This window comes from Colletotrichum phormii, assembly GCF_030913505.1.
Source record: "Colletotrichum phormii strain CBS 102054 chromosome Unknown BDP81scaffold_22, whole genome shotgun sequence".
NCBI classification, from domain to species: Eukaryota; Fungi; Ascomycota; class Sordariomycetes; order Glomerellales; family Glomerellaceae; genus Colletotrichum; species Colletotrichum phormii.
Genome location: NW_026851464.1, coordinates 700,245 through 720,375, shown reverse-complemented (window position 1 = coordinate 720,375; position 20,131 = coordinate 700,245). Strand labels below are relative to the sequence as shown.

At 52.3% G+C, this 20,131-nt stretch overlaps 7 protein-coding genes and 1 non-coding gene across 8 annotated transcripts; 6 read left to right on the top strand and 2 right to left on the bottom strand.

The window, feature by feature from the left end:
- Positions 1 to 53: 53 nt before the first annotated feature.
- Positions 54 to 3,296, top strand: BDP81DRAFT_436951 (WD domain-containing protein). The gene is made up of 3 exons (XM_060591180.1): positions 54 to 562; positions 626 to 1,395; positions 1,452 to 3,296. The coding sequence occupies exons 1-3, from the start codon at positions 231 to 233 to the stop codon at positions 3,212 to 3,214; spliced, it is 2,865 nt and encodes a 954-aa protein (XP_060441012.1). The 5' UTR covers positions 54 to 230; the 3' UTR covers positions 3,215 to 3,296.
- Positions 3,297 to 4,211: 915 nt separating this feature from the next.
- On the top strand, positions 4,212 to 5,489 carry BDP81DRAFT_328913 (2OG-Fe(II) oxygenase; the record flags this gene model as incomplete). Its single annotated transcript, XM_060585262.1, has 2 exons — positions 4,212 to 4,411; positions 4,493 to 5,489. The coding sequence occupies 2 exons, from the start codon at positions 4,212 to 4,214 to the stop codon at positions 5,487 to 5,489; spliced, it is 1,197 nt and encodes a 398-aa protein (XP_060441011.1).
- A 401-nt stretch (positions 5,490 to 5,890) lies between these two features.
- BDP81DRAFT_398207 (At2g23090 like protein) lies at positions 5,891 to 6,361 on the bottom strand (the record flags this gene model as incomplete). The annotated part of the gene is made up of 4 exons (XM_060588422.1): positions 5,891 to 5,963; positions 6,048 to 6,118; positions 6,186 to 6,257; positions 6,353 to 6,361. The coding sequence occupies 4 exons, from the start codon at positions 6,359 to 6,361 to the stop codon at positions 5,891 to 5,893; spliced, it is 225 nt and encodes a 74-aa protein (XP_060441010.1).
- Positions 6,362 to 7,112: 751 nt separating this feature from the next.
- Positions 7,113 to 8,517, top strand: BDP81DRAFT_104581 (uncharacterized protein). Its single transcript, XM_060581412.1, has 3 exons — positions 7,113 to 7,315; positions 7,393 to 7,525; positions 7,698 to 8,517. The coding sequence occupies exons 1-3, from the start codon at positions 7,201 to 7,203 to the stop codon at positions 8,242 to 8,244; spliced, it is 795 nt and encodes a 264-aa protein (XP_060441009.1). The 5' UTR covers positions 7,113 to 7,200; the 3' UTR covers positions 8,245 to 8,517.
- A 272-nt stretch (positions 8,518 to 8,789) lies between these two features.
- BDP81DRAFT_328965 (uncharacterized protein) lies at positions 8,790 to 10,379 on the top strand (the record flags this gene model as incomplete). Its single annotated transcript, XM_060585269.1, has 1 exon — positions 8,790 to 10,379. One exon carries the CDS (start codon positions 8,790 to 8,792, stop codon positions 10,377 to 10,379), a length of 1,590 nt encoding a protein of 529 aa, XP_060441008.1.
- Positions 10,380 to 11,239: 860 nt separating this feature from the next.
- On the top strand, positions 11,240 to 14,447 carry BDP81DRAFT_356836 (uncharacterized protein; the record flags this gene model as incomplete). Its single annotated transcript, XM_060586320.1, has 2 exons — positions 11,240 to 12,546; positions 12,585 to 14,447. 2 exons carry the CDS (start codon positions 11,240 to 11,242, stop codon positions 13,975 to 13,977), a joined length of 2,700 nt encoding a protein of 899 aa, XP_060441007.1. The 3' UTR covers positions 13,978 to 14,447.
- Positions 14,448 to 18,317: 3,870 nt separating this feature from the next.
- On the top strand, positions 18,318 to 18,764 carry BDP81DRAFT_104559 (uncharacterized protein). Its single transcript, XM_060581411.1, has one exon. It carries the CDS (start codon positions 18,353 to 18,355, stop codon positions 18,650 to 18,652), a length of 300 nt encoding a protein of 99 aa, XP_060441006.1. The 5' UTR covers positions 18,318 to 18,352; the 3' UTR covers positions 18,653 to 18,764.
- An 81-nt stretch (positions 18,765 to 18,845) lies between these two features.
- BDP81DRAFT_t284 lies at positions 18,846 to 18,932 on the bottom strand. The gene has a single exon. It is a non-coding gene; the product is annotated as a tRNA-Glu (tRNA).
- Between the last annotated feature and the right edge of the window lie 1,199 nt (positions 18,933 to 20,131).

The window sequence follows — 20,131 nt, the reverse complement described above, 5'->3', positions numbered from 1 at the left end:
CCAAAATTTCTTTGGCAACTCTCGAACTTTTTTTCTTTTCTTAGCAGGAACGAAAGAAGGGTCGTGTGCGAAACAGAGCAGGATCGAAAGCCAGAGACTACCGAACGAAAGAAAAGTCTCCAGGCCGCCAGCTTCCTTTCCTTGTCTCCTCGCCTCGAGAGTTTTGCGACGTTCAACTGACTGGTGCTCATACATCATTCTTCGGCTTTGCGCAAATTTATACCTACACCATGGCTGGCCCTTCGACCCCGAGAAGTCGGGAGGACCAAAAGAAGCGTAAGAGAGAGCAGAATGAGAGGGACGGACAGGCGAAGCGCCTTCGGCAAAAGACTAAAGCGGGCACGGCAAATGGCCAAAAGAACGGAAACACCGACGCCGACGACCTTCGCGACGGCGCCTTGAACGTGCTTTCGCAGCTCCAGAAGAACCTTACCGACGACCAAATCGAGACCGAACTGGTCAAGCTCGGAAACACGGAGGCCCAGGAGGCGGGATGGCAAGTTTCTCTGCCAATGGGCGGCCGAATGGCTGACATTGATCCCATCTTTGCCGAGAATGAGAAGTAGGTGCCATTTCAACCGACGTTTCTTCGTTGACTTTTTGGGTCTAACATGAGAATAAACAGGTACCTCATTGTCACTTACAACACATCCTTGCAAATCTACTCGGTGGCCGAGTCACTACTGATCCGAAGAATCGCCCTCCCCGTGGTCCAGAACACATATGCGGAGAAGTCATCTGCCCCCACGATCGTGGCCACACGCCAATCGCAACTCAAGCCCGACTTCCTCTGGGTGGCCTGCTCTGATGGCAGGGTCTGGCGGGTGAACTGGAAGAAGGGAACCGGGGTCTACGACGAGTTCCGGACCCAGTCGCAAACGGCCCTGGACTTGTCCGTCGCAACAATCAAGGGAGACAAGAAGATGACGGAGGTTCTGTACGTCTCGGAGGGGAAGAAGCACGCAAAGGGCGAAGTTGTCGCATACAGCGGCCCCGATTTCAAGCAGCCCCTCGCCGGGGTCCTCTTTGCTACAAAGCAGGTCGACCAGGCGATGCACTTGCTGCGCTCTAGCCCCGATGGCAAGGTCATTGTCGGAGCTACCAAGGATGGTCTCGTTGTCGGAACTGGGACGCCGGAGTCTGAGTGGGAGTTCTTCGCCTTCGATACAACCGATATTATCTGCGCCCTCGATATCCGAGTTACCCACAGCAAGGACAACTCTCTCGTCCTCGACCTGATTGCGGGTGGTGCCCGAGGTGCCATCTACTTCTACGACGACATCTTCAGAAAACTGCAGAACCTCAATGGGTCAAAGTCGAAGAGGGAGGCTCTTCAGAGCCGCAAATTCCACTGGCACAGGAGGGCTGTCCACAGCGTGAAGTGGTCAAAGGATGGTAAGAACTTTCAGTCGGTATTTGCCATCATTTGCAAACACTAACACGCGCCATAGGTCAGTACATGATTTCCGGTGGTTCGGAGAACGTCCTTGTGCTCTGGCAGATGGATACCGGCAGGAAAGATTTCCTTCCTCACCTGTCGGGAAGTATCGAGAACATCGTTGTATCTCCCACTGGAGCTTCCTACGCAGTGCACTTGGATGACAACTCTGCTATGGTCTTGTCCACGTCTGAGATGAAGCCATCGACGTACATCTCTGGTATTCAGTCAGCCGCTCGGTTTACCTCTACGCCAAAGGACTTGCTCGTCAAGCGTCTATGGTCTGTTTCCGACGAGGTACGGCATCCGGTTCCTGCGGCACTCAACCCTGCGGAGCCATCAAGACTGTACGTCTGCACAGGAACCGGCCAGCAGTCTATGTTGGCTGGCGAGATCCAGTCAGCACCCTTGTTGCAATCATTCGACATGGAGTCGTTCCGGAGTGTCTCCAAGCAAGCTCTGGCAAGAACGCAGCCGACAGATGTTAATATTACGTCCAAGGGCAACCCCATTTCAGAGCCCCGTATAACCCATGTCGCATTCTCGCAAGACGGCAGGTGGTTGGCGACCGTTGATGACTGGCAACCCCCTAAGCGTGATCTTGAGAAGGTGGCACCAGAAGCGCGCGAGCAGTTTGTGAGAGAAAGGCGCGAGATTTACCTCAAGTTCTGGTCTGCAACTGCTGGCGAAGAGCACTTTGCCCTGTCTTCCAGAATCAACAGCCCGCACGTCACAAGTCGGCCAGAGACGGTTCTGGCGCTTGCGGCAGATCACACAACAAACAGATTTGCCACCCTTGGAGATGATGGCATGGCGCGGATATGGCAGTCAAAAACAAGGCAGCAAGACGGCATCGCGTCCAAGGATAACGCTGGCGAGGCTCTGCACTCGTGGTCATGCTCTGTGACTGTTGGTCTCGGAGGTAACGTGGGAGCTGATGCGCTTACCACTACTGGAGAGTCGACTGGCGAGCGTAGCGGAAGCCTGTGCTTTTCCGAAGACGGCTCGACACTATTCGTTGCCTTTGGCCACTCAGACGACGGCGGCATCTATGTGATCGATACCAAGACTGGTGAGATTAGGTCAACACAGGAAAACCTGTGGAAGGGCCACATCCGCCGCCTCCAGGTTCTCTCTCCATACATCATCACCCTCTCGGATGACCTGAGAGTGTTTGATGTGGTCGCCGACGAGCTGCAGTACGGCATTCAGCTGCCGAGTGGCCGCAACGCCACGGCAGTCAAGGAGTTTAGCCACTTGGCTATTGACCGCAAATCACGGACGTTTGCCGTCGTCGTGCCCGGCGGTCAAGCGTCGCAGCTTGCAGTTTTCAAGCCAGAAGAGCCCGCGCTGTTGTGCGTGAGGCGCATTCCCCACCGCATCACCAGTCTCGTCTCGACCGGAAGCTCATCAGGCTTCGTCGCGGTCGACGATGCCGCGCAACTGTGGACAGTCGCCGAGGCCTCGGATCCCGCCGCTGTTGCCCTCTCCAGGCCATTGGAGGACATGCAGTTGGACGGTGAGCCGGTCGCCGACGACGCGATTCTGGACGACGCCATCGAGGATGAGGAGATGGCCAGCGACAATGAGGAGGAGATAGAGGCTGTGAACGGAGAAGAGATGGATTTGGATGATGACGACGCCCAGCCGGCCGTCATCAACAGGCAAAAGCTTGCCGAGCTGTTTGATGCGGCGCCGGCTTTTGCCATGCCCTCGGTTGAGGACATGTTCTACAAGGTTACGGGTTTACTGGCGACGAAGCCTCTGGGGTCTTGAAACGGCTAAACAAAAGTTGTCAAAATATGTGCATTATACCCGATAATAGAAGAATGTAGTAAAAGCATTTGGATCTTCAAAAGGGGTTTCTTCCGCAGAGATTTGCTTAACTTGGCCTGAAAAGTAAACGACTCCCTCTACTCCAGGGCCCCGCACGAAATACCGGCGTGTTCCTCATCCGCTGGATGTATACACCTTGATGGACTGCCAGGCAGGTACGGTCAGACCGCCTAGTTCGTACCTACCTTCCACACCTGCCACGAGAAGGGTATATAGACACCCTCAATCCCATTCCAGTCACCAGCCAGGAGGCGCCCGTCTAGGTCGACGGGTCAGGTCAAACTGGCTGGGTGGTGGAGTGGTTAATGGTCGACATTTAGAAATTCAACGCCAACCAGCCTACTCGACGACAGGCTTAGCGAGTACCCGAGTTCGAATCCCAGCATGAGCACCAAGAGATGTAGCCACACCGGTGGTGAACTCTTTTTTAGTTTGTTTGGGTAATTTTAGATTGGTATTAGGAGTCACTTTGTCTTACTATGACAGAGAAATGCAAGTAGGAAGAAAATAAGCTACACATGGCATAATGCAGGATCGCGACCCCGTAGCTGCCAGTAGAGGCTGGTGTTGTGCTGCTTTCGCGTCTCTAGCGGCTATGAGGGTCGGGCAGCGGTCACATTGAATATAGATACGCGCCGGTTATTCGGTGACCCCGCCGCCCGCATTACGCCATCCCGTTGCCCAATTGCTCAAACGACGGCTTACTTAGCAGCGGCGTGCTGATGCAGCCTCGGATGGTGCGTTTTGCCTCGGATCATACCACTAACATCCTGAGATTGTGAGAACAAATATCAATACGAAACAATACGCCATCATTCTTTTTGAAAGCTTTCGTGATTCTGCCGTTCTTGGCTCGGCTCATCAGATCTAGAGCTTCAATCTCGACCGTTTCGAATTCCAGTAGATTATGGGACAAAAGGAGTGAGACACACTAAACATGTCTTTCACATCCATTCCAATCCTCGACCTCGCCTTGGCGCGGGACCCCGAGACGAAGCCGCAATTTCTCGTCGATTTGCGCCATGCACTCATGGAGGTCGGGTTTTTGTACCTCAAGAACGTCGGTATCCCCGACGAGCTGTTCAAGAGGGTGATTAAGGAAGGCAAGGGCTTCTTCGACATACCCACCGAGGAAAAGTACAGTGCGCTCCTTTATTTTATAGAAATGAAACTCTGGATTGTGTATGAGGTTGTAAGTGTGCTAATATTCCCGACCAGACTTAAAATAGAAATGAAGAACGCAAAATCCTTCCTCGGCTACTCCCAACTCTCAGCAGAAATCACAGCAGGCAAAATAGACCACCGCGAACAAATCGACCTCTCCACAGAACACCCGCTGCCCGGATCAAACGACCCGCTCTACTACAACCTCCTCGCCCCAAACCAATGGCCTTCTGAATCCGCCGTTCCGGGCTTCCGCGCCACCTTCACAGAGTACATGGACCGCATGGGCCAAATCTCCATCGCCTTTACCTCACTCATCGCCGAAGCCATCAAACTGCCACCCAACGCCTTCAACAAGTACTTTGACGCCAACCAACAACACAAGCTCAAGATCGTCAAATACCCAGACCTCCAAGACCTCGGCATCTCGGAACCCGGGATCCAAGGGCAGGGTGTCGGTCCGCACAAGGATAGCATGCTGAGCAGTTACCTCTTACAAGCAAGCCACCACCGTGGGCTACAGGTGCAAAACGTCCGCGGCGAATGGATCGATGCGCCGCCCGTCGAGGGCACACTTGTCGTGGCTATCGGGCAAGGGTTAGAGGCGCTGTCGCAAGGTGTCTGCGTGTCGACTACGCACCGCGTGCTCAGCCCGCCCGCCGGCGAGGGCGCGCGGTTTTCGATCCCGTTTTTTCAGGGGGTGAGAGGGGACGCTGACTTTGAGGACCTGGAGACTGTCGGGGTCGGGCGGGTGCCGGAGGATATCCGGGAGCAGAGGCGGCTTGTGCTGGAGAGGAACGGCGGAGCGAGGCTTGATGATGTCGAGTTTACGTTCCGGAGGGGCGGGGTTGCGAAGACGCTTGGGGAGGCGACGTTGAGGAATCGGGTTAAGAGTCATCCGGACGTGGGGGAGAGGTGGTATCCGGATATTTTGGCTGCTATTCGCGAGGAGCAGGCTAGAGCTGCTGGCGGCGGCGGTGGTGGCAGCGAGGAGAAGGGCGATGTGAAGGGTGTTCCAGGGGTTTCGTCCGTTCCTGTTCCGGCGCATTGAAGGCTCGTCGAGAGACAAATATCTAAGCTTCAGGAGAGTCCTACCTAGATAGACTCGTATCTAAACACACTCGTCAGTTGTACTTGCCCAGATTCCCGGCTTGCACTATAGTACTAGCAACCTCAAGCAGACTGTAACAGCGGACTCGCTCGACGTTGAGAAGCGCCGCAAGTTATGAACGTTTGTGTGCTCGTCTAATCGTATTCTTTTCTGAATTTTCCGAAAATAAAGAGGGCAAGATTTCAAATTACGCCTTTTCGCTGCATGCCAGGCCAGATCTTGACCGACTCCGACCATCATTTCTTCAACATCACGCCGTACCGCCATGCTCGCCCCTGAAACTCCTCACAACTCCAGTCTGTCCATGACTCCTCTCTCTCGGTATCTGTTGTCTCTCAAAACTATGCGGCAACGAAGGCGGGGAAGCAGTCGGCGAGACCCTTGCTGTGCTTGTTCTCGGCATGCTCCGTAAGGCTTTGCAAGGACACAGACGTCAGTATACCCAGTTTGCCAAAATCATACAAAATCATACAGAATAAGAGGTAGGTTGCGACTTACGCGGGAGCCTTGGTAGTCTTGAGGAAGGTGGACTTGCAGATCTGGCACTGGATATCCTTGGCCGCAGCGTTCTGGTCGCAAAAAGTGTCAGTCGTCTGGACCTAAGAAACGTATCGATTGCGGATAGAATATACGTACCACCTTGAGCTGAGAGCCCTTGGGCTTCGCGTCCTTGGCGTTGCGATCACGCTTCTGCTGAGCCTTTGCGCCCTGATTCCCCCAGAATGTCAGCATCGGTTCTGCCCCTCATTTTTGGACCCTGATCAGCGGTGGGGGAGGGGGAAGGGTTCGTTGGCTGCACTTACGTTACCCATTTTGATGATATGTGTCGGAAGTGGGAGTAGTTTGTAGTGTCGGGTGTAGGAGAGTCGAGTGCAAAGAGTCGATAGCGTTCGTGAAGAGTTCGTGAGGTTTCGGGAAGTGAGGAAGGGAAAGTCGTTCGAAGCGGGCGCAGACCGACTGACCTTTTTTTTTCTGCTGCCCCTCGGACGACCCCGTAGCGCTTCTGCATGGATCGGCATTCCAGACTGTCTTTGGGCACGGGCCTTCCGGGCTAGTAACGTACCAGTCGCACTCTCCACCTGGGGTCTTCACCGACGGCACGCTAATAGTGGGTCGTTCCTGCTGAGGAAAAAGTCCGGGCCGGATTTTGTTTGTAGCGTCCCGGGAATGTCGCTACAGAAGCCGTTTCATTCAGTCTCCTTTCTTTCACATGCCTGAATACCGTAACTGGCATTACAGTATCCGTATTGTCAGGTCATTCGTCTCGTTTCAACGGACCCATTTTTTCTTAATAGAGTTACAGCTTCCACGCTTCTTCTTGCTTATTTCCTTTGTGGCTTTCCGCCCCTCCATCAACGACGAGCCTCAGACGAGTACGATTGAGTACAGGCATTACCTAATTATCTTTCGACCAAGTACTTTGACACCACGTCGTTCAGTGTGGGCTCTGGCTCCTTACATCGAAAGAAGCTAGGTACTGGCCTCGCGACCTGATCCACTCCCTTGCTGCTTTCAGGAGCGCGTCAAGCTTTGTCCTGGGGGGCTTCATTTAGACCCTACTCACACCCTTGCCGTACTTCTTTATACGTCTCTTTGCTCTGAGAACCCAGTTACTCGCGATCCCAGACGTGGTCAAGGAACGTCGCGCATCATGGCGACCTGGACTCCCAAGATCATATCACCGGACAAGCTATCTGCTAAGGAATTTAAGCATCTGCTTTCGGAATACAAACCTCTCATCGAATCCATTTCGTCCACCAAAGGCGGTATGTCGGCCCTCGATCGCGGGCCTTCCCCGCATTATCAATGATCTTGCCAGCAGATACCTGACTTCTCTCAATAGCCAAGCCTGGCCAAAAGACCCTGGAAGAACTGGACCATTTCCGATTTGTTGAGGCCCCGACACAGTTTTCTGAGTATGAGCCGAAGCGGGTAATGAACCACGATGACGTGAAACTCTTAGTGGAATGGAAGCTGTAAGTGCGAGTCTTTCTTGATCACGCGTTCCCCTACAACATGTGTTTGCGGAGCTTCCGCTGCAGGACCCCGTTTTCAAGAATCTCGTATAAGTGTGCATATGTTGAGTCATGTGCGCCTCGATTCCTGTAATGATTGGAAGAGTCGAGTTTTCTAATTTATTTGCTGCAGCCGCCATGGGACATTTCGTCCAACGCTGATGAAATTGGTGTCATCCAACGATTCTTCAGCTGTTTCGGAGACTATTCAGAACGCCGTTGCGAGCTATCACAATACACCGGACCTTTCAGCGGCTTTGGGCATTCTGACCAGGTTGAAGGGCATCGGTCCCGCAACAGCCTCGCTTCTTCTTGCGGTACACTTTTGTGAGAAAGTCATGTTCTTCTCCGACGAGGGGTACTACTGGCTGTGCAACAAGAACCAAAAAGCATCAGTCAAGTACAACATGAAGGAGTACGAGTCTCTCAATGTGGAAGTAGAAAAGCTCACGAAAAGACTCAACGTGTCCGCCTTAGACGTGGAGAAAGTAGCCTACGTCATCTTCAAACAGGAAGGCATTGACCCCAAGCTGGCGCTCAAACGTAGCCTGCCAAAGGTTGCAAAGACGGACGCGACGAAGACAGAGGCGGCAGCACCGAAAAAAAGGAAGAAGAGCCCCGAAGATGTAGTTGAGGACAAGATCCCGGTCAGAAGATCGAAACGCGGGAAGGCTGCGTAATAAGCTTAAAATGGTCAGCGTTCGGACGGTGAAAACCGGGCCTGTTCGAAACACGGCAGATGGGAACGACAGCCCGGATGATATGATCCAATCCGCGTCGACGGATCTGCTCGAGGTTGGCCTCCGATGCATGCGTCTACAACCTGAAGGTGTGGTGAACGTTGCATCAAGTATCCCAGGACTGGGCTGAACGGAGACTGGTCTTAAAAATCCGAGTTAATTCTCTCATCATGCGGCTACTTTTCACTTGTCAGTCGACTCTCCCATTGGTCTTGTATCCAGGAACGAGGTTCAATGAGGTTTGTGGCGGCACAGCGGCCCGGCTGTAGCGTTGTCAGCGACTAGAGGTATCCCCCACCGTTGAGCCGCGGCGACCCGACCTTTTCCCGGCCCCGCGTGATCCTGACCCCGGAACCTAGTCGGCGGCGGGGCCCGATGCCATCGCTCTAGGAACATGCTCCAACTCGTCCATACCACGAACACACGACACGACACGGAGCTTCTGCAAGTACCACCCTGTACGTTGCAGCTATTTGCACAGCGGCATGGAGGACGACATGTTCCAAAATGAATATGGGCAAGGCGATGACACGTCGTCACTGCCGGACCTGGATTTCTCATCCATACCAGACGACCTTCTTTCTCGGTTTCTCTCACCTTTTGATACCCCCAGTCTGCTGTGGTCACAGTCGTTTCCCATAGCTCTGGACAATCACCCACGAGGCTTTATGCGTGCCGACGAAATTTTCACCGAGAATGGCGGGCCCATCCCGCTACCACCGAGATTTGCTCAGATTAAACGGAGTCTCGTCGCCGGCAAGGAGCATGCCATAGTGCAATCATGGGAGCGCCTGTTAGTCGCTCTCCGAGCCGAAATCGCCGGCATCGGTGTTAGGAAGTCAGACATCATTCCGACCATTGACTTCTCGGAGCTCCAAAACCATGCCAGCGTGTCCGAGTTCACCGCCAAGCTCCGGCGCCGAGGTGGTGCCATCATCCGCAACGTCGTACCGGCCTCCGAGGCTCATGCTTGGCGCGAAGAGACGGAGGCGTATCTGTCGGAGAACCCGCACACCAAGGGCTGGCCGACGCGCGACCCGCACTTGTTCGGGATCTACTGGTCCCCATCACAGATCAAGGGCCGAGCCCATCCCAACGTCTTAGCCGCTCAGCGGTTCTTGATGAAGCTATGGCGCTCTCGAGATCCCAGTGCTCCTGTGGTAGCCGACCTGCCAGTGGCATACGCCGATCGTCTACGAATCCGAACTCCAGGTGATGAGGCCTGGCATCTGAATGCCCATGTAGACGGCGGCAGTGTCGAGCGTTGGGAGAGCGATGGTTACGGGAACGCCGGCACGTACCAGCGCATATGGGATGGCAACTGGGAAGACTACGACCCCTGGGACAGTAGCACGAGGCTCAGAGTCACTTCAGACCTTTACAACGGCGCGGGCTCATGTAGCATGTTCCGCATGTTCCAAGGCTGGCTATCCATGTCCGACATCAACCCGGCCGACGGCACCCTCCTGCTCTGCCCTATGCTCCAGCTCGCCACCGCCTACTTCCTCCTACGCCCCTTCTTCTCACCACGCAACCCCTCACCGACGTCCCCCAACTTTCTTGCGCGCGAGAACTGGGCATTGGACTTCGCCCAGACGAGCATCATCCAAGGCGCCGTCCCCTCTTATACACAAGAGCTCAACTCGGCTCTCCACCCCCACCTCCAGCTCGACAAGTCCCTCGTGCGCATCCCGCCCGTGCGGCCGGGCGACTATGTGGTATGGCACCCGGACATGGTGTACGGCGTCGACAGGGTGCCGACGTCGTCCGCGCCCGCGACCATCATGTACATCCCGGCCTGCCCCCTGACGCAGACCAACGCGCTGTACCTCGCTCGTCAGCGGAAGGCGTTCCTCCTCGGCCAGCCGAGCCCGGACTTTGGAGGCGGCAAGGGGGAGACGACGCACACGGGCCGCCCTGGCACGCAGGAGGTTAGCGACGCGGGCGGGGAGGACGGGCTTAGGGCTATGGGATTGATGCCGTGGGAGGATAAGGAGGGGAGGAGTCCGACGGAGAAGGCGCTGGTTGGGATGGCGAATGCGATTCTGTTTCCTGAGAGCTATGATATGGTTTGAGCATTTTTCTTGGGACAAGGGGCGGGGGGTCATGCATGGCGTTTGGGTTGATTCCTGGGTGCATATGGGAGGCGAGTTTGGTAAAGCAAAAGGTTTGGGAAAAGAGAGTCGGCAGTATCATGGTTCAGATTGGAAAACTGGCCTTTGAGAGAACGGTTCTACATGCAAGGATGCCTCCGGTTTCACGGTGGCCTCAATCCCGTCTACGACGTTCTGGCAGAAAGCAAAGTCATTATTTCCTGGAAAAGAAGCTGCAACTTGAAGTAGGAATCCGCCACGATATTTCTGACGAACGGCCGCAGGGAGCAGACTCGACCAACAAGGGGTCAGGCGGTGCGTTGCGATTTCCCTGCATCTAATGACAGAATAGAACTTCATACTACAAGCCATGTGAGGCCATGAGAACTCTGCAAATGTCTCGGACCTTTCGTTCCGAGTACCTGATATGCAACTTTGCAACGTGCACCACGACAAGAATGCCTCGCTCATATGATGGGCTGCGGGTACTAGCGAGGGGGTGAAATTCGCCCATCCTGTCTTCATTGCATTTATGCTGGGTATTTCATTGGAGAGGGTTCTCCCAAAACCGCCTTGCGCTGCAGAGCCTACAGCAACGAAGACGCAGCCTGCCTACATGGTGGCAGACTTCACACCTCACTCGGTCCAATGATACGATGGCGTTCTGCCCATGGCTGCCTAAAACCTAGAACGAAACCTGAATAAGATCTATTCATTTCTCACGTCGTCTGTTGGAAGTCGACTCTCCGCACAGAAACTCAACCCCAATAGCGTACTTAACGTCAGCTTTAGGATCAAGAGCAATTTACAGACAACTGTTTCGATCGCCGGAGTGTTCTGTCATGGCCGACCCCTTGAGCATCGCCGCAAGCATTGCGGGACTCCTATCACTTGCGGACATTGTCTGCCTGCGCTTGGCTAAGTATGTCAAATCAGTCAAGCATGCCGAGAAAGAGATCAGTGATCTGCGCGACGAAGTCAATCTAGTTGGAGGAACTATCAACATGCTGTCGCGATTGGCAACCGCTCTCGATGCGGAGGATGGGCCTCCTATTCAGGGCTTTCGAATGCACCACATTGATGGCTGTGCAGCAATCTTATCCGAGATTATCAACAAGACGAAGAAGTATGAAGACAGTTCAGGAGGAAAACTGAAAAAACTCTTATGGCCGTACACATCTTCGAAGACCAAGGAAATGCTTGCAGACCTCTCTCGACACAAGGAAAATATGAACCTTGCGTTATCGGCCACTTCATTGGAAGCGTTACTGCGTTGTCTTGCGAAAGAAGAAGAGAGAGACCGGACGACGGCTGCAATACTCGCTGATGTTCAGAAGACCCGAGAAATTGCGGTGCAGATTCGCGAGGATGCCCAGCGAGAGCGAGTCCTTGAATTTTTCTTGAGATATAACCCGCAATCAAATTACGAGATGAGTGTGAAGTTACGTCACCCAAGGACTGGAATGTGGCTTGAACTTCATTTGTCTTTTCAGCAATGGCTTAGCAACCCAGGTTCCCGCCTCTGGTTGAGCGGCATTCCCGGCGCTGGCAAAACGGTACTCGCAGGCTCAATCATTGGCCATGCTCTTGCGAGAAGCTCAGAAACAGTTGCTGTAGGTTTCTTCTTCTGCGACTACAAGAATGAGACGACACAAAGCCCTGTCAACATTCTTGGGGCTTTGGCGTACCAACTGGCGAGACAGAGAGAGGAAGCGTTTTCGATGCTCGAAGAGTATTACACTGAACTCCATCCAGAAACGGGACTCCCTCGGTCTCCCAGTACAGAAGACCTAGGGCGAACCATTTTAAGGATGGCTCAAGTATTTGAACATACCTATATAGTGGTTGACGGCCTGGATGAATGCGGAGACCACGCAGAGGAAGTTGTGGAGGCGCTTTGCGACATTGCAGAAAATTCGGACGAATTATCGATGGCGCTACTTAGTCGCGACGAGGACAATATCCAACAACACCTGCGACATCCCGAAAACAACTTCCAAAATATAGAAATTGCAGCTCATACGGAGGATATCACCGAGTATCTGACGTCGGAAATCGAACAGCGAATGCGCAACAAGAAGCTGGGATTCGAAGATCTCTCTCTTAAAGAAGAGATTCTGGAAAGCCTCGTCGCCGGGGCACACGGAATGTATAACCTGGCATTTGACTGACTTGACTTCTGGCTAGGTTTCGCTGGGTTGCTTGTCAACTGGATCACCTTGGACATTGCATATCAGACGAGGAATGTCGAGAAGCCCTGCATCGTCTCCCACCTGACCTCCCAGAGACTTATATGCGCATCTTGAGAAGAGTTCCCGAGGCGAAACAAACATTCGTTCATATGACACTGCTTTTCATTGCTTACGCTAAGCCAAGACTCGACACTGCGCAATCGAGAGAGATTCTCTCAATACCATCAACTAGTCGGTATCTAAGCCCATCTGTTATCATAAGGGAAGACGCAATTGCCAGATATTGCAGCAGTCTCATTCGAAAGTCAAACGACGGAAATCGTTTTGAATTCGCCCATTTCTCGGTTCAAGAGTTTTTGAGAAGCAACATCTTACAGTTGTCTGATCTGGGAATGTTTTACATCTCCAAATCCCACTGCGACAGGCTACTAGCAGTGCGGTGCTTGGAATACCTTCAGCTTGACAACTTCAACCACCTACCGACAGCAACAAGTGAGGAACTCACCTACATGAACCACAGGAGCCTCGAATACAAACTCTACGATTACGCCGCACAATACTGGCTGTGTTTCGCTAGAAAAGAATGGATACATTCTGATTTACTAGCCGAGGCGAAACGGCTGTTCGATCCGCGGAAATCCACACACTTTACGTCACGGGCAACGACGTTAGTCTGGGAGATTTGGGATGGTACCGAAAAATTCTCCAGTATGGGAGAAACCGACATAGTTGATCTGATGGCGGGAATTATTCATGACAGCTTTCGACCACTGCACTTCGCGGCGACTTTGTCACTACCAGAGATCTGTTCATTCCTCCTACAGGCTTCGGCTCATTGCGAGACCAAATGTGTGTTTGGAACTCCGATTGAGTGTGCTGTAAGCTGTCTGTACGGAGCTCTCGAGCAACTCTGGTTCAACGGTCCAGAATTCTTCATATCGATGTGGTTTGCATTCTACACAGGAACGGACATATTCGAGACATTCTATACTATTGAGACCGTAAAAGCGTTTCTGGACGTGGATCTCCAAACACCAGAGGGTCTTCTAGGTGCTTCTCTATGTGCCGGGATCAGTGTACGAAACCTCTCGGTCGCTCAGTTACTCGTCGACGAAGGTTTTTTTGTTCCCACTCAAAGCGACTTGGACCGATTTAAAGAAGATATGAGCAGCGTGGTTGATTCTAAAGAAACTTATTGGGGAGCTGACGGTCTGGCATCACTTTGCCAATTCTGCGAAGCACTTGGCTCCGGTATTGATAATTCGCCTCTGAATTTTGAACTTTGTCAGTCGGCGTGGGGATTTTGCCTGCAGCTAACTACGGATCTCTGTGATATCGAAGGCTATAACATCAGTTCTAAAGTTACAGATGATGCACATAGCCTCTAGATATTGGCTTCGGAGGTGGTCCGCTGGAAGCTCGACATCGCTGCGTTGCAAAGGGTGGTTGATGATCAACGAGTGAATGTCTCATCAATTCTGAGTCCTGGTGAGGAAGATGGGCTGCTGGATTTGCTAGTCCGAGAAAATTATAGAGAAGAGAGAGAAGTAGATGACGGCTGGGTTGCCCGGGCTGAGGACATCTTGGACTTGCTGTTGAGCGCCGGCTGTAGCCTTTCCAAGCGCAACCGCGATGGCCACACACCATTGACGCTTGCAATCAGTGAGGGGCAGATTGAACTCGCCAAAGTCATCTTGAAGAGGTGTGAAAATGAACCGACGGCTTGGGAGTGCCAGACACCAATACTGTTATTGGTTGCTGAATCAGGCTCCGAGGAGATCTTGGACCTACTTCAAGGTATGGGTCTAGAAGTTCACCTGGACGACTACGAACAGAAAACCCCATTGCATTGCTTAGATAGTAATGTGTAGTTGACCATGGTCAGAAAATTGGAAGATATGGTCCCAAACGCAAGGCAACTTCGAAGCAATGCAAAGCTGCCGTGGGAATCTTACATGGAAACCATCTTCGCCAAAGGATCATGTGTTGTCTCACCAGCTGTGGATGTGCTGGAGTACCTTGTCCAGCCGCTAGCTACTCATCCAAACCCTTTTGAGGCGTCGAAAGTGTGGGATTACTACGTTTCAAGAACTTTGCAGGGCGAAAACCGTGCATCCAAGTATATTGATGAAGCAGCCAGATGCCTAATGCGTACTGGCATATTCGACAGTTACGAGAAATATCGGTTGAACTCTGCGCTTCTACCAATCGCTGAAGCTTGCTCGAATAAGTGGTTGTTAGACCCTCACGTCGTCAAGGACTTCCCTCTCACGGACGACACATTGTGTTTCCTGCTGAAGACTACAAGCTACTGGAACACCTTCAAAGAGTCACTATGTGGCGTTGAACTTCTGAAGGTGTCTGCCACTCTCAACCACAGCATGGCAGTAGATCAGCTGTTGGCACGAGGCATTGGTGTCCATCGGCGCTACAAAGGGGTTTCCGCGCTGGAACATATTTGCGTGTTACCAGCAACCGACGAAGACGACATTGTCAGGGTACGGAAGCTTCTTGATTATGCGGATCCTATACGCTTGAACCACGCAAATCCAAGTTCCGGCTTGGGATTGATTCATCTCTCGAATGAGGCGGATGTACCGCAGTTCAGGCAAGAGATACTCGAGATGCTTCTAGAGCGTGGTGCCAGCCCAGATCTTCGTACCAATATCTTCTCACATTCACCGGCATTAGTTTATCACTTGAGTGAGAAACATTTTGACTTGGCGGCTACTCTCCTTAGCCACGGGGCAGATCCCACAATCCCGTGTCGAAAGGGATGGACAGCGACTCATGCGGCGATTGCACATGGTCGTGTGTCTTTCTTGTCCGGCCTTCTCCAGCACAGGAACCCCGTTTGGAGAATTGACTGGGAAGGTCAGTGCGACATTTACTTTAACACTCAGTCGTACAAAGGTATCAATCAGACCGCTGCACCACGCAGCCCTTACATCTGTCGATTGCCTCCAGGCTATCCTTGAGAAGGTGATCTCTCTCAATTTGGAGGCACCGGCAGAGAATGGGTATACTGCTGTTCACTTTGCAGTGGTAGGCGGGAATCCCAGTGCGATTGAGTTTCTTCACGCTCAAGGTGCAAACATCAACGCAAGGTCTGTTGATGGCCAACTGGCCGTGCACATTGCTGTTGACAGAGGCGATCTCGCGGCGGTCGAAAGACTCTTAGAACTGGGCAGTGAAATGACACCCGATTGTGATGAAACAACGCCACTGCTACTGGCGTACCAACACAGTAATCAAGAGATCATCAACTGCCTGAGAGCCCATGATGTGGGCCAGTCCGCCGTGGTTTCGACTGGTGTGCATTCTACAGCTCTTGCTAAAGCGGTCTTTAGAGCTATCCAAGCCGGAGACCTCTCTTCCTGTCAGGAAATGCTTGCGCCACTGTCATCAGCGGATATCGATATACCTGGGTCCATACCTGGGGGTTGCACAGCTCTTGGAGTCGCCGTACGCTTTGGGAAGTTGAAGATAATTACCTGGCTTCTGCAACAGGGTGCAGATGCTAACTACCCTCGCGGCAACGACGATTCCATCATTCGATCAATGATCAGTCTACCTAGTCTAAATCCGGAATTGCAAGCGATGCTCGAGAAATTTATTGCAGCCGGTGGTAGCGTTCTGACCGAGCCAGACTGCTTAGTAGCCACGGCTGTGGACGGAAACAATGAGGAAGGGTTAACAATACTTCTGAATCATCTAAAAGCAAATAGAGAGCTTTATGCGTAAGTTAGCTTCCAAGTTTGACAAGGCCCATTCACTCACATCGACGTAGAGAGCAAGTTGGTGCAGACTCGTCGGTAGTGTTGGAGTTAGCTGTCAATAGAAAATGGCAAGGCGAGACGCCCCTGCTTAGGGCGGCATATATGGTAAACGTGTCTATCCGTATCATTCAGCTGTTAATCGACAATGGGGCTGATCTTGAGGCCAAAGACGACGATTATGGTCGCACCCCCTTCACATCCTCGCCAGGGCATCAGCTTCGGTTGACAATTCGGCTGTTATTCGAGTTTTACTCCAGGCTGGCAGCAATATCAACTGTCTCAACAACGATGGCGTTACACCGATAGCCGGAGCATGTTCATGGGGAAACCCGTATGTCATCTCGGCTCTGATGGATCGGGCCCCAGATGTGCTTGTCAGAGATTACAGAGGGCGCAATGTGTTGCATCATCTCATCAAATACGAAGAGACTGGTGAAAGGGGCAGCGTTAGGCCGGCACTCTTCATCAAGCTGAATCGAATGGGTGTCAATCCGCTCGAAGTCGACGTGTTTGGCTGCTCTGCCCTTCATTTGGGTATACACCACAAATATATGGCAACCCTCTTGCTGAACGGAAATATCCAGATTCAGATTGAAAGGCCTATCCCATGGTCGACCATGTATTGGGGTCCAGAAGGAGACAACGCAGCATGCCTGACAACGGCCTTTCGATTGTACCGTCGAAAGCTGTCAACGGATAGGTTCCGCAGGCTTCTAAACCTCGAGGCTGTTAGCACCAGAAATCCCCTGTGCTTCGCTGCATCTACAGGGAAAATACAAATCATGGAAAACATCTTGTCTTTGGGAATCCTGATAGACTTCGAGGTTTGTCCAGAGGGCTCCGCACTGATGGCAGCGTCCATCGCAGGAAACCTGGAATCCGTTATCTACCTTGTTCGCCAGGGCGCGAGCATCTCTTTTCAAGGGCACAACAACTTTCGGTCTGCAGTAGAGCTCGCAGCTACCTCGCCGCGGGTCCTTCACTGGTTGCTTTTTGATCGGTTCACCGACCAGAAGAAACTCTACCAGTCTTGCCACGAGTCGACTTCCCGAACGACAAGTTACAGACCTTGGGGTGGAATCCAGAAAGCTGAGATGATAATATCAGGACAATGGGAGCGACGACCGCATGAGTCTTCTAGACAATACTGGGCTCGTCTATCGAGCATGAAATAAGAGTTTAGAGGCAAATTCCTTCCTCCTAACAACGGGAAGACGACGCGTAGAGAGTCGAAGCTAGTCCCATCAGAACCTGTCAAGATTGCAGTGGGTGGATATTTTGTTCCGTACAATACCTCGTTGGGGGAACGCGTGACAAGGAAGAGCAAGTGGTCGGAATTGAGCTTAGATGTCGGAAAGTGTCTGGATCGTTTCTGCTTACGATCCTGAGGCAGGTCATGATGTTGTGTGGAAATGAGCTGGTCGGATTTCTTGTGGAGCAACTGTTCAGCTTGGCGTTAGGTGTATCTATGACCATCAAATTTCTTTCAAATTCTCATACTGCTTCCGACCATATTCCATGCTATAAACTTGCTGTTCTATCTCATCACTAATTGATGAAGCATAAAACGGTGCCTAACATGACTTCCAAACTGTGACCGTTTGGAAATCTTTCATCCGCTTCTATATCGTTGTGCTACTAGGTGAGCTGGTACGCTCAAATGTTGGGCATAGACTGTCATTCAAGCCATCAACCTTTCCCAGAAACTCTTTTAGTCTTCTTGCCTGCCCCGAGAGTGACTGGGCTAGCCTGATTTCCTATAACACAAGGCAGTCAGAAGCAGACCTAGCGTTTCCTGACATAGCTGTGACTGACATCAATCTATTGGTATGTAATTCTACTGAGCTACCGGCAGGGAAGAGAACCAAAGACAACGGTATTGATTGTTAGACGCTCTGCTTATCTAACTCCTCATTCCGCATCACACTACGCAGTTCGAGATACAGTAACGAGCCTCGTGCCAACCGGAAGACTTGCCCTGCTGATGCGTATACCAAGACGGCAGTTGAAGATGAGACGAGACCCAAATTACCACTACGACCATATCACCACGGAAGACACCTCGCTCTTCCCTCTGGAACAACATGACAAGATCTCTCTCCTTCCACAAAAAGCCACCCAAAAAGAAAGGCAAAATATACATGCAACACCGGGCATTCGCCGGTCGTCTCCGACCCGACTACTACTCCGGCCCTCACTGGTTTATCGATGGGAGAGCGGACGGGATCCCGAGTTCTTCAGTGGGTGTGGTCGCATGTACTATGTCTTGAAGGTGAGGGTGTAGATGTTGGAGCTGTCCCTGAGAGACGGCGGTGGTGCTGTCGTGTCAGGGGCAAAAAGAGGATGTTGAGATTGAGTCTCAGACGCAGCAACCACGCTGACGTTGAATACCTATCTATCATACTACATCAAGCTTTTATTCTGGCCGGAGACGAACATGTCAAAAAGAAGAATGAAGTGCTCTGAGCCGGCAAAAATTCCGAAACCGAGAATCGAACTCGGGGCTATGCCTAACCTCTCATTGAGATGAGAGGGCATCATGTTGGCCACTACACCATATCGGATACTGCTGAAAATTTCTGGCAAAAGCTTATGTAAGGACCCTTGCGCGTGAGGGCCTGAGCCCACAGCACCGGACACACCCCCGAACATCGGCATGTCTGCCGACCGAACGTCTTCCGAGATACGACCTCGAGCGAGTCATGGCACGGCTCGCATCCCATGTCAGAAACCCGACCAGTTTGTCTCATTGCAGTCTTGGGATCCTTTGGCTTTCTTGAGTTCTCGTCTAATACGCTTAGTTCGATGGACTAGTCCGTCTCTTTTTTGCCTGCCGCGCAGATTCTAAAGTAGCTCGATTGAATGGCAGGCACCTAGGTCTACGGGCAGACATTACCCTGGTGTTGGGGATCTCAATCTGACCCCTCCTAAGTGTGGCTCCTCCTCACCATCACGGAAACCACCAGTGACCACCACCCATTACCGTGATCCGTCACCACGCTACCCACCGGCATTGGACCCCCGGAGAACCGGGAGTGGGATGGCGGGCATGGTAGTGCCAATGTTTGGAGGAGGGTGTGGGTAAAGATGACGTTGATCGATCCTTTTGTAGTTCATCGACTCTTGGGAAGATGTTCTGCTTGGGGGAAGACCCCCTGGGCACGTTTGGGGGCCTCGTTTATAGCCTCAGAAGTAGATGGTACATCTGGCTTTACGAGACGTCGATGTACTCGATACATCTTGGTCTTGGCTGTCTGCTCGGGTACAGTCTCCTCTTGTTTATTAATCAGATCTTGTTGAACTTGCGAGTGTCCGTCCTCTCGTATGCGAGACAGGTAAATCAGTGGGACGCTTCCGTAAGAATAGCTTGATGCAGTTGTGAATCTTGAGTCGTGAGAAGGAGATTAGGAGATATCGCCTGGGGAAAGATCCGAATCGTTCGTCGGAATTGCAGCAAACCCACCGGCTCCTTGTCGTTCGATTCGTCATACTCGTCAGAGCTGGCGAGGTAATGACGCAAATCAGATATCACACCGGAGGGGCTCCCAATGTCCATCAAACAGATTTGGGGGCTGGGATATCGTGGGGATATCCTCATCGCATGTTAACACGCAGGTTGCTTTGCACACGTGTATGGCCCGGAGGCCAGAACTTCCTCTCAACCCCCGGCCTTGGCAGGGTGGCAGGCAGGAAAAAGATCTGGGACTTGAATCGTGTATCGTGCATCGGAGAAGAGGACGGATATGGATTGCAGCTCAAAGCC

Excerpts from the sequence above, each read along its gene's own strand:
- BDP81DRAFT_436951 (XM_060591180.1), top strand. The coding sequence starts at position 231 with ATGGCTGGCCCTTCGACCCCGAGAAGTCGGGAGGACCAAAAGAAGCGT. Across the intron at positions 563-625 it reads ATCTTTGCCGAGAATGAGAA|GTACCTCATTGTCACTTACA; the intron begins GTAGGTGCCATT and ends GAGAATAAACAG. Across the intron at positions 1,396-1,451 it reads CGTGAAGTGGTCAAAGGATG|GTCAGTACATGATTTCCGGT; the intron begins GTAAGAACTTTC and ends CACGCGCCATAG.
- BDP81DRAFT_104581 (XM_060581412.1), top strand. The coding sequence starts at position 7,201 with ATGGCGACCTGGACTCCCAAGATCATATCACCGGACAAGCTATCTGCT. Across the intron at positions 7,316-7,392 it reads CATTTCGTCCACCAAAGGCG|CCAAGCCTGGCCAAAAGACC; the intron begins GTATGTCGGCCC and ends TTCTCTCAATAG. Across the intron at positions 7,526-7,697 it reads CTCTTAGTGGAATGGAAGCT|CCGCCATGGGACATTTCGTC; the intron begins GTAAGTGCGAGT and ends TATTTGCTGCAG.
- BDP81DRAFT_104559 (XM_060581411.1), top strand. The coding sequence starts at position 18,353 with ATGCGTATACCAAGACGGCAGTTGAAGATGAGACGAGACCCAAATTAC.